The sequence below is a fragment of the Panthera pardus genome, unplaced genomic scaffold, assembly GCF_024362965.1.
Source record: "Panthera pardus isolate Hobbes unplaced genomic scaffold, ASM2436296v1 HiC_scaffold_25, whole genome shotgun sequence".
Taxonomy (NCBI): domain Eukaryota; kingdom Metazoa; phylum Chordata; class Mammalia; order Carnivora; family Felidae; genus Panthera; species Panthera pardus.
In genome coordinates, this window is record NW_026526821.1 from 1,922,187 (window position 1) to 1,933,943 (window position 11,757).

Consider the following 11,757-nt stretch of genomic DNA (forward strand, 5'->3'; position numbering starts at 1 on the left):
GCCTGAACAGCTCCTGCCTCGGGACGGGCACGGCAGACAGGATAGGACTCCAGCAGCACAACCCACAGAACGATTTTACTCTCAGAGCAGAGAAGAAAGTTTTAAAGGTTTGCACGTTTATTTATAATTACAATTTACATTACTCCAACAGAGCAACCCATTGCTAGGTTCTAATTCTTAGCCATTAAGTCCTACAAAAATAAACCCAAGCTTTTACAGTAACTGAATCAATACAGAACTAAAACCTTTATAGCTATTTAAAGGGGTTTAGTTACCAAGGTGCTTATGTTCAACACAATGCCCTGTCCATCAGAAGGGCGCATGCTTATACTAAAGGTCTGACCCATTTACTCATGCAACAAATTTATATTCCCCACCCTCCCTCCACCCACCTGTAAAACAAAAACACAGAACTATTTACAATCAAGAAGAAATATGTTCTCGGTCAACCGACCTTGCAAAAAAGACTGGCTCATTTCCAAGTGGATGAGACACTGAACGGTGGCCAGAGTCCAACAGTGACTGGCCTGGGTCAGGGGATGGCAGGGACGGGGCAGGAAGGGTGGGGACACCACAGGGCTTTGGTCCCCAACCCTGGTTCCTATGGAAGCCGGGCTCTGAGCAACAGTTCCTAGCTCACGTTCAGGACCCCTTCCTAAGCCTCCAGGACTTAGCCCCCCCACACCCCGCCCCCACCACCCACCAGCCCTCAACCTTGACATCACGGCTCTGGATGTAAGGGTTGTCTGGTTTGTTTCTACAACATGATCCGTGGGACACCCCCACTCTCCCTGCCCAGGCCCACCCACCCCCGCACGTCCCCAGGCTGGCCCTGCCTGACTCCTGAGACCCCAACCTACGGCACTGGGGGGTGCCAGGCCAGCAGCACCAGAGGCCAGTTGGGTTATAAAGATGCAACTGGCTGCCACATTTGCCAAATGAGATTTGGTTCCACTTTAAAAAAGTCAAAGCTGTCACACAAAAAAGTCACAAAGTGAGGATCAAGCTTTTGCTCTAGAAACCTTTTTCCAAAATACCAAAACCTTAGAATTAGGCTGTGTGCAACTAAAGAGGAAAGACAGGCCAAGATACCTCAAAGAGGTTACCCACGAATACTTCCCCCAAACAAGTGGTTCTAACTCAGACCACGTCCAAGTCCAATTAAGTCCAAAACATAAGTAGTAGTACGGGAATTTTCCAAACTCGGTAAACAAAGTGACCCACGTCTCCCAAGTAAGTGCAGCGTTTTCCGATAACCTCAGACACAGCTTCGTTTCTGTGCTGCTTCCGCAGGCACCTGCAAGAAAGGGACAAGACACTACGTGAGCACGCTCAGCACGTCCCACTCGGCAGCCCCCGCCCCCCCCAGCAGGAGCCAGGCACACAGGGTCCTGGGGAGAACGAGGGTGCTCAACCTCCCTCCCACCCCAGTCAGGCCAGGGCTCCCCAGACTTTCCAGTCCCAATCAACGATGAAAATCACCTTTGTACACACTGGGCACACCTGCAGCCCACTGCCCGCCCAGACCCACAGGGCACACAGGTGGATGGGACCTTGTTCATGCGCACCTGGGGGTCCCTGCGGGGCAGGGAGGCCAGCTGGTGACGGCAGTCCTTGCCGACCACACTGCAGTAGCACGCGCCCAGCCCCCACACCCGGACCCGCACTTCGGGGGCCTGCCGTCCCTAGGAGCCCCCCAGGTGATTCAGAGGGCCGGGGCCCGCATCTTGGCCCCAATTCCCGCAGGCTCCTCCTCTTGCTGGAAGCCAGGGCCGCCGGCTCCAGGACTCCTAAGCTCTTCCCGAGGAGGGTGCCCACAGGCAGTGCCCCCCCAACGCCCTCCCACCACCGGATCCGGAAGCCCCCTTCCGTCACTCACCTGCGGCCCCATCCTTACACCCTGCCGGTCCCAGCTCTGTGGGAAGTCGGGTTGCGGCGGGTTGTACCGTTGCCCCTGCCCCCTCGAAATCCACCCCTGAAGCTACGGCCACGAAGAAACCTTCCCGATACCCCGAAAGTCTCCGTGTTGAGCTTCCGCTCTTCGGCCCACGTAGTCCGCCTAGAACTGGACCACAGACAGGTGCGTGAGACCGACTGCAGCCGGCATCTGCTCACGGCTTCCTGAGCCAGCACAGGGAGGGGGTGTGGGGGAAGGACCGGCAGGCGGAGCCATCAGAGGGGGTGACCCAGTCAGGACCCCGCAGCCGGAGAGCCCACCCTGCGGGTGCTCCCGGCCACACTGCCAACAGGGTCTGCTGCTCACCGGGCGGGGCTGCCCAGCATGAACTCTCCTGCCTTTATCGACAGGTGAGTGCGTGACACTAGGCAGTGCCCGTGCAGGTTCCGAAACCCGAAGCGTACCACAGACCCCTCCAGAGAAGTTTCTAGTATGTGAGGAGAGGGCTGGGCTAGATGGAACGGGATCTCCAAGAATATGAGGCTTACACCCTGGGGACGGTGGGGCCATGGCAAGGACACCACATACCACCCAGCGCCCTTCGTACTGAGGATGCGGCCAGCACCCACCTGTGTCCCAGGTGAGGGCCCCACGTCCGCTTACAGGCACAGAGCTCCCGCTCCACTGCCCCCCCCGGCCTCGCTTAGAGAGCCAGCAGCTGCACCCTCCACCCGCCCAGCCCGACAACCCCGACGGTCGCCGTGGTTCCCCTCACAACCTGTCAGCAAACCCGGTCCGCTCCCCCTGCAAAGCAGAGTCAGCAGCCGAGCTCTCCTCCGCCGCCGCCACCACCCGATTCCGAGGCCCCAGGACTACTGCACAGGCCTCCGGGTGGGCCACCGGCCCCTCTGCCCGCCTTCGGCATCCTCGGCAGAGACGGGGGAGAGGTCAACCGGCACCGCCCCCGGCTCCAACCTGGACAGCCGCCCACAGCTCCCGGCACGCAAGCTGGTCATCACCGTGGCCTACTCGCCCTGCTCGCACGCGCCCCCTTCATCCCTGACCGCCTCTCTTGGGACTCTGCTCCGGCGTGCGGCGGACGCCTGGCAGGCGGCCCGTGTGCGGAAGCTTCCTCCGTCCACCCACGAGCGCTCCCAGCACCACACGGTGTGACACCTCCGTACTCGGTTTACCTTTACCTTCCCCCCGCCCCCAGGCCCTGCCCAGTCTCCTCCTGCCCGTGCCCGGACGCGTTTCTATCCTACTCACACACGTACTCTCTACTTTCCCTGCTGGGATAGAAACACAGGACAGCAGGGCCCCAGCGTGTGCTGTGCCCTCGATGCCCAGCAGCGTGTCTGGCACTCCGTTCGCAGAATGAGTGCACACGGGTTTCTGTGCCTGTCCCTTCTATACCGTCTAGCTTGCTCGCAGGGTAACCGTTGAGCACCAGTCTCCAGGGGCTCTAACTGCACGCCCAGGTCCCCAGCCTCAAGCAGTCGGGAGCCGAACACGCAGGCCAGCTGCTGCAGGCAGCAAGGGCCTCAGGCCACCGGGTCGGCTGCCAGGACAAGGCGGCGTGTGACCGAACGACCCATCACTCAGCTGGGGAGCATGGTGCCGAACTCAGCCGCAGTGGACAAAAGAGTAGCAGAGCCAAGATGGAAGCGGAGGCCGGACCTCGGTCCGACCCTCAGGCGCCTGTGACTGTCAGGGGTTCCGCGCTGCCACCTGCTGGTGCCACCGAGACCGGTGTACTCACACGGCAGAAACAGGAGGAGGATCTTAGGTTTGTCCTGAACTTAGACGGGAGTCTGGTCTTCAAGAGAGCATGGCCCAGGCTCCGGAGTTTTGAGGCAGAATGAGTGTCTTCCTGCCAGCTCATCCAGGCCTCGCCAGCCCCGAGCCCGGCCCCCTCACCAGGCCCCCTGACCTGGTCTTGAGCTCAGAAGAGATGTTGTCGAAGAAGGACTTGGACTTGTCATAGTAGCAGTTGGGCCCCAGGTGGTCTTCCTCAGCAGGAGCCTCGTCACTCTGGGTCACCACCGCTGGGTCCTTCTCGTCCCCCTTCTCAGCTTTGTCATCTGCAGAGAGAAGCAGAGTAAACGGTGATGCCTCCCTCTGCCAGGGCGGGCCCCTGGGCAGCTGTCCTCAGGCCAAGCACATGGGGTGGGGGATGGCTCGTCGTCGTCTGTGTCAGAAGAAGGGCCCCCCACCCCCCCCAGCCGTGTAGCTTGATCCTCACCCACGAGCAGTCTGCGCATTACCCCAAGCCTCGTCCTCACTCAGGAATTCCTTAGATGGCGCCGCTTCCACACCTGCCCCGCCCCCACCCATCTGTCTTGCACCTGCAGCTACAGACACTCCTTGGTGGGGAGGGCACCCTCTGCATAACGCCAAACACCTTTAAAATTCAGTTTCTTCTTAAACTCTTTGTCCAGCTCCTCTCTGTTGAACTGGGCGTTTGCACTCTCAAAATCAAAGTCGCCTTCAAACTTGATCGTGTTCTCTTTGACGTTAGTCGGGCGGTTTTGCCCTCTGGAGCGATTCCTCGTTCGTCTGTTCCCTGGGGGAAGGAAGGAAAGCCGTGACTGGTGAGCCGCCGAGCTGACATTACTCCAGTGAGATGGGTGACAAAGAGGGGACAAGGCACACGGAAGCGGACACTGAGCCCCAGCACCCCAAAGCCGTCACCCACAGAGACCAAGCAGAGGGGCGAGCAGGGAAGCGGAGCACAGCCGGGTGGCCCGCGGCTCCCCGGAACTCAGGTGGCAACGACAGCGGTTACCTGATCTCCTCCTCTGAGGTCTTCTGTTCTCGTCGTTCACCTGCCCTTGACTCTGCACAGCTGTCGGCTGAACTACATCTAAGGCGCAAAAGGAAAGAGTAAGGCAAGCGCCCACCGAAGCAGAGCCCAGCGACGGAAGCGGGGTGGCGCGAGCACAGGGGCCACGCAGCAAGGGCAGGCCCTGCGAGAACACGCGGTGTTTACGATGGGGGGCAGGGGGTGCGGGCTTTTGAATGAAACAGAAAGAAGACAGAAAAGAGAACCCCAGGAAGCAGGGCGCCACTCTGAGGCGGTGAAGCGGACACCAGGACGGGAAGGGACAAGTACCGCTGGTGGCCTTGCCGCCTGGCTGGGCCGGGCGCCCGTTCAGCTGCATCCCCACGGTGGCCTTGCCAGGTAACAGCTTTTTGGCATTCAGGTTATCGACAGAACCAGTCTGGACGGCCTGCTCCACCATGGGGCTCTTGCCGACTGGGACGGACGGAAAACCAGCTCCTGAGACGAGAAGGGAAGGAGCGCTGAAGACCAGAGAGGAGAAAACCTCACGGCCCTCCAGCCCCTCCCTCGGGGTGGCGGGCCGGGCAGTTGAAGGCACCACCTCGAGACTCTCCCAAGTCTGGCAGAGCTTCCCGGACCATCCCCTCCCGTGACTAGCCCGCCGGCCACAAGGCCAGCTCACCAGGGAGCCCTGAGCCCCCGATCCCCAACCTAGGTAACCCCGAGGAGACAAAAACACTCTGCCAGAAACGAACACCTCCCAGGTGGTTTAGAAAACAGCTTTCCAAAAACCACACAAGCTCTAAGCCCGAGGGGGCTCCCTGGTTCCAAAGTGCTGGCAAATTCACGGTCGGGGAATTTGTTTTGTTCTGGTCCACACTGGACAAGAACCATCCCAGTCTGGGATCTTCTAGTAAACGGTCATTCTTTAAAGTTAAGCTCTAGAACACGGTCGTTTCTGCTTGAGGAATTAACAAAACCAAAAAGAATGATGCGATAAGACCCGACTACAGAAAAGCAGCGCATCTTGAGGAGACCAAGGCTCCCAGGCTGCCCTTGGTGGTGGGGCCGCACCAGAGTCTGTCCCTACGACGCTGCAGTCTCAGCCCTCGGCGGAGGTCCCAGCTCCCGAGGTGTCCTCTGAGGCAGGAAGGGGGAGAGGGCACGCCACCCACACTGGTCCGTCCCCCTCCCCCCCTCCCTGTACCGTCTAAACAGGGCACTGTGGGGCTGGGCGGAGGCATACAGAGCTCTGAGGCACAAAACCTGGGCCCTGAGCACGGAGGTCGCCATCAGGAGAGACGGCCCATTACGCGTGAAAACTGGCTATTTCAGCTTTCTGGTTTTTCACGTGAGACAGAAACTAAGGCAGTTACTGTGAAACCTTCCTCACGACCAGATCAAGAGAAGAGCTCCCAAGGCAAGCCGGACGGCCTCGCACACTGGCGCGCGCAGGTGTCCTGTGACAGGACCACGCTGGAGCCCCCTCCCCGGCCTGCCACCTTGCCCAGCAGGGCCCTCCCGGGAACACAGCCCGCTGCTCCTGCCACACTCCAACTCGATGGGGGAGAGACTCAGGCTCACCCGTCCTTGATAAAACGAAAACCATCAACAAACTACCCTCCCCCGAGAGCAGCTTTACACCAACAGTTCAGAGAACAAACCGTCTAACGTAAACCCTAACTGGGCAAAAACACCACTGCTGCTACGTCAGGGACACGCTGGCATCCGTGCGGGAACGGAAAGCAACACGTGCAAAATAACAGACTGGCACGGATGCTCTGGGTGCGACCCTGGACGGAGCCTCCGCAGCGGGGAGGGCAGGGCATGGCGCTCTACCCAGACAGTCAGGCACGTGAACCTCGGCTCTCAGAGAAACGAGAAGAACATCGAGAAAGACCAAGAAGCCCCAACAGGTGCCACGGCCCAGCTGAGACAGGCAGTGCACCCCGGCATTAACAAGCTGGTCACTTGGCCCACGCCGTTCACCTGCTCGAGCGAGTCTCCCAACTCTAACGGGGCTTCACGTTAGAAAGACACCCGAGGCCTCTCGGAAGGGTGACGAATATGCCACGCGGCTCCCAGAACAGCATGTGAGTTTCTTAGGGACGCTCCCCTGCGGTGTCACCCGGCAATCTAGAACACATTCTGGGCCAGCTGAAACCCCAGGGAAAGGCTTTCTGTGCAAAGCTTCCCACATTCGGTAGTCTCGATCCAGGTCCAAGCGGACCCTGGACCCAGCGGGGAGTGAACAAGTTCCGGGTCAGTTCTTTCTAACGCCTTCTTTAAAACCGTGCGAGCTCGTTAGTAAGTCACGACTACGTATTGAACCACATGGAAGCAGCTGAACTGACCCTCGGGCTTGGCAAAGTATCTACTACAGCCACTGTCGCTCTGGGCTACTGGTTTACCCCCTTGCTCTCAGGACGGCAAGACAGCATGCAGCTCTCCCCGACTGCGGTTACCCTTGGAGGTGAGCTGATGTGGCTCTGAGGACACGTCAAGCTCTGAGGCGGGCTGTGGAGACGGAGAAGAGCTAGGGCTGGAAGCTGCGGCCGAGGCTGGAGGGCTCACCAGCTTCTCTAAAGGAAGACAGAGGAGAGCAAAAGAGAAAGTACGCAAGTAAGTAACGAGACACCGGCCCCGTGGCCAGCAAGCTCGGAAGAGCCAAGCAACCTCTCACGGGACACGTGGCTCACACAAACCTATTCTAGAAACACCGTGAGCCAGGCAGAGCAGCAGTCCGGACAGCGTGACTCAGGAGCGGCCCAAGAGCAGGTCTGCAGGGCCTGCCCACAGCCCCGGGCTGGGGTAGGAGCCTGCCGACTCCAGGGTTTGAACGCCTCGCAAAGCTGCGTCCGGGGCCAGGCAGACCGTCACGCTACACGTGCAGAAGAGAACCTCATTCCAGGATCGATCCACCTCGGGGGACGGAACTTTTGAGCAAAGCAGGGACAGCAAAATGCCTAACGGATGGGTATCGATTCAGCTTTTTGCGTTTACGGGCTTCCAAAGGTGTCAATAGTTAGAGCCCATCCGTAATCACAAAACCAGTTGTTTCTTATTGAAGCAAACATGCCGTGACTTCCACCCAGACCCAGGCTGACGTTTCAAATGAATTTTGATTTGACTCATCTGTCCCCAAAGTCAGACGAACTCTTTTACTCTCAATTGAAGAGTTAGCCGGCGTTCTAACTGGTTCAAGTTGCACTGAGTGCCGTGCTGAGCGTGCGGGAACAAGCAGAACAGGCCAGGAACAGGGTGTCCCCACGATCAGGGTCTGCGCCCCGCCTCCTGGAGATCACAGCGCGAGTTTAGCAGACAGAAACAGGTTACTCACCTAGACCCAAGGAAGCGGCGTACTGCTGGCTGAGCAGAGAGCTGGCAGCCAGCTGGCTGTAGGGCGGCATCCCTCTGAAGGGGCTGTAAGGCACGTGTGGCTGGAAGGAGGAGGCCGAGCCCGAGCCCAGGGAAGACTGACCAACGAGACACACAGATGAGAGCAGCGCAGAGCAGTCAGACTTGTCTGCCTGTGTTCCTGGAGGCCCGGGGTCGCGGGCCAAAGCCTCCAGAACCACCTAAGGGAGCTCAGAGCTGCCTTGCCCACATCCCGTAGCCAGGTCCGCCCATCCGGGTCACTCTAACCGGAATTTCCCCTAACTCGGTTAACCCCTCAGATGGCTCCCCACCGGCTGTCGTTCCCTAGTCTAGCCTCTGTAAGAGGGCAGACTTGCCATCCGAGATTTGGCCCTGGCCCCAACACGCAGCAGCCCAGCCACACAGTTCCCACACGTGCGACACCTCTCCGGTCCCCATACCCTCAGGGACGCTGCTGCCTGTTGCTCCCCAAAGACCTCTTTGTGCCCCGAGGCCTGACTCAGGTACTTGCCTCTTCTGAAGTCTCTGAGAAGTCTCCCTCCAGACCTTTCATAGGTCTGGCCCGGGGCTTCTCCACATGTCCCCAGAGCCCCCCCAAGCATGCTACCTTCCAGGGAGCGCCCTCAGTCCCAGAGCCTCCCGCAGAAGCAGCCTCGGAGCGACCAATGAATGTTCAGATGTGCAAGTCAAGAAAATATTAAGCTAGGCTCCCCGGTAATCCTGGGCAAATTCTGCCCTAACGCAGGAGGCACGTATACGGCCTAAGAACCGCAAGGTCCATGTCCCACGACACTGGGGTTTAAAATCCAGACGACGTCAGGAGAGCAAGTCCTGCTGTCTCGACCCAACAGTAAGGACAAACGTGATTCCCCAAGCCTCCCCGGAAGACTAGAAGCACCACCCCCTTCTCTCTCTCTCTCTCTCTCTCTCTCACACACACACACACACACACACACACACACACACTCGCACACACGGAGAGCCTCTCTCTACAACACACGACACCGCAAGCTGAGGTTAAGACTTTCTGCAGCAACAGCCTGCGCAGAAATTAAACCACTTTTCATTGAAAGGCTATTCCTCGAGTCGAGCGCTCCCGCCAGACAGAGGACACCAAGTTCCACTTGGAAAGCGGCACCTCTCGGAAAGCGTGCCCACGTCGGGAGCAGGGCAGCACACTTACTTGGACGATAGCAGGGTCCTGCGGGAGCGTGTGCTGGGCTTTCGGAGGCTCACACACGGTGATATCTTTGATATCGCTTCCCCGGAAAATGATGTACTCATAGATCTCCTCTCGCGGGGGGGCCGGCCTATCTGTGGGACGGTCTTCGGTACCGAAAGACCTCACTTGGGAGTTGAGAGAGAGAAGGGTGAGGTTGTCGTCCTCGGCCAAGGGCGTTCAATCCATCCTCCTGCACTGCAGCCCTCGGGCACTCTGTGCCCGGCCCTGCCCTGCACACCACCCTCGGTCCACCTCCCAACGGCTACTCCACCCCCCCGTTTCCAGAGCACGATGCCTACAAGACCCCGGCTGGCAACGCTCCAGAAGGTTCTGGGGCCCAAAGACAAGTTAACAAGTTCCGAGGCCCACAGTCCCCCGAAGTTGACGGTTCTCAAGTGTGAGCACAGGAGGACCAGCGCCCTGAGCAAACAGTCCACTTTGCAGAACACCCCTCTACACCCGACTTCTGAGATTAAACAGCCCGCCAGCTGCTTTTTGCCTGAAACCTCGCCGCACGTCACCCCTGGGAGTTTGTTTTGTTAGGCGAGAAGCCTGTGGGCTTGTTACCCGCACCCTCCCCGGGAGGAGCTCTCACAGAAACAACGGGAGAAGTGGGCTCAGAGCCTGGACCCACACCACCGCCAGCCTGGGTCTGCCCGAAGGCCTTCTTGGGGTATGCACCCTTCCCAGCAGGGTTCAGGCTCTGCGGGCAGAGCGGGGCTCGAAGCAGCCTCTATCTAATCTGAGCACAACTCCTGCTAAGGACCAGAGGCTCTGGGCCTCAGTTTCTCCAACGGGGATGGCATGCCAGATACACTCAAGTGCCAAGGGTATACGTCAACACATAACCTTGCAACTCTGGATTCTCTCCTGGAGCCACGCAATTGGTCTCTCCTAGAACTCGAGCGCCAGACTTTAGGAGGTATGCCCGGAGTTTGGAATGACTGCGTCCTGAAGGCCCAAGGCTCCCTCTGACGTGGGAAACAGGGACGCCGTGCCCTGACCCTCACAGGCCCAACGACACCCATCAAACACCCAGGGTTTCTGCAGCCCTGGCTGCACCCGGCACTTCTCTCCAAGAGGCAAGGGAAGGACACTCGCCATCTTCCCCCGGAGGATGAAGACAAAGAAACTTTGAGCCACCTCCTCCTGCCTCTACAAGCCTGGAAAAGATTCTGGACTCCCCTAGAGCCACATTCCAGCCTCCTGCCTCTACGTCTGGCGGGGGCTTCAGGGTGCTCACGGCGCCTCCAGGGAAGGGTCGGCCACAAAAGGGGAAAGCCACAGACTGAACGTCTGCATTAGGGCAGGAGAGCGCTTTAAGTGGGGGCACCTAGCAGTCGACCGATGCTCCTCTCCCGGCAGGAGGCTCCATTAAGACGTGGTGTTTGTTCAGGCTCAAGGCCCCAGCTGCTTAATAGGTTCCAGAAGGGCTCACAGGAGTAGCGTTCTGGGGAGGCCCCGGGGAGCCTCAGGCCCCTCGCCCCGCCCCTCCTCCGCAGGGACCGGGATCTCGGCGCCCGCCGCCCCCTCCGCCCAGCCCAGCAGCACCGGCCAGCCACCTGCAGAGGTGGGCTGCGCGGAGGAGGGGGCGGCGCAGTGGGAGCTGGACCCGCCCCCACCTCCCCTCCCCACCCTCGGGCTGGGCGGGCCGGCCGCGCACAATAACCCGCCGCCGGGGCCGGGGGAGACCATTGTGCCGGCCGAGCCCGGCGGGGGAGGGGGAGCTTCGCGGGGGAGGAAGCGTCCGAGGAGGTGGGGGGCGCCCGGAGGGGGTGGGGGGGGCGACGGCGCCCACCGGCTGTTGGCGCCCGGGGGCCGGGGCGGTTGGGGCGGCCGCGGGGCCGCTACCTTTGGCGAGCGCCACGGTGGAGTTGTCCGTGTCGATGGTGTAGAGGATGCCCTCGTAGCGGATCTGCGCCTTGGAGATGAGGCTGATCTTGCTGCCCAGGTACGGGGTGCCCGAGGAGCCGCTCATGGCGGCGGCCGCCCGGCTGGGCCTGGCCCGCTCGCCTCCGCGCGGTCGCCTCGCCGCCGCCGCCCGCTCCTCCGCCTCGGCGCCTCCTCACCGTCGCCCGACGGGCCTGCGCGGGGACCAGCAAGCAAGCGGCGGCGCGCGGCCGGGGGCTCTGAGGGGAGCGCGGGGGAGGAGGGGCCGCAGCAGCCACATCCGGGGCCTCGCGCCGCCACGCCCCGCCCCCGCACGCTCGCCGCCCATTGGATAGCCGCGCCTGCCTCCCTTTAAATATGGCCGCGCCGCTTGCCTGGGGGCGGGCCCGCTCTCCGCGCCTGCGCAGCACGCGCCGTGAGCCCGGGCGGGCTTCCCCCGGCTCTCCGCCCCCTCCTCGGCCAACTCCCGGCGGGCCCCGCGCGGGGTGGGAGCACGAGACCTGGCTGGCAGGCTCGGGGGGAGGGGTGGGAATCGGGAGGGGCGGAGCGCGCGTGCGCAGGCAGGGGGCGGGGGCCATGCTGGAG

General features: G+C 60.8%; 1 protein-coding gene across 3 annotated transcripts; it reads right to left on the reverse strand.

Moving 5' to 3' along the window:
* Positions 1-95: 95 nt before the first annotated feature.
* Positions 96-11,459, reverse strand: LSM14B (LSM family member 14B). Of its 3 annotated transcripts, XM_019426374.2 has the most exons (10): positions 11,134-11,455; positions 9,244-9,407; positions 8,023-8,158; positions 7,148-7,264; positions 5,013-5,180; positions 4,686-4,763; positions 4,302-4,463; positions 3,831-3,981; positions 1,880-2,065; positions 96-1,297 (listed from the first exon to the last, which is right to left on the reverse strand). In XM_019426374.2, exons 1-9 carry the CDS (start codon positions 11,258-11,260, stop codon positions 1,894-1,896), a joined length of 1,275 nt encoding a protein of 424 aa, XP_019281919.1. In that variant the 5' UTR covers positions 11,261-11,455; the 3' UTR covers positions 96-1,297; positions 1,880-1,893. The 3 variants fall into 3 exon arrangements, with proteins under 3 accessions (XP_019281919.1, XP_019281921.1, XP_019281920.1); XM_019426376.2 differs by lacking the exon at positions 7,148-7,264 and having other exon boundaries at positions 11,134-11,459; XM_019426375.2 differs by lacking the exon at positions 4,686-4,763 and having other exon boundaries at positions 11,134-11,458.
* Positions 11,460-11,757: the final 298 nt, after the last annotated feature.

Excerpts from the sequence above, each read along its gene's own strand:
- LSM14B (XM_019426374.2), bottom strand. The coding sequence starts at position 11,260 with ATGAGCGGCTCCTCGGGCACCCCGTACCTGGGCAGCAAGATCAGCCTC. Across the intron at positions 8,159-9,243 it reads AGGACCCTGCTATCGTCCAA|TCTTCCCTGGGCTCGGGCTC; the intron begins GTAAGTGTGCTG and ends CTCGTTGGTCAG. Across the intron at positions 4,764-5,012 it reads AGGCGGCAAGGCCACCAGCG|ATGTAGTTCAGCCGACAGCT; the intron begins GTACTTGTCCCT and ends TTTGCGCCTTAG.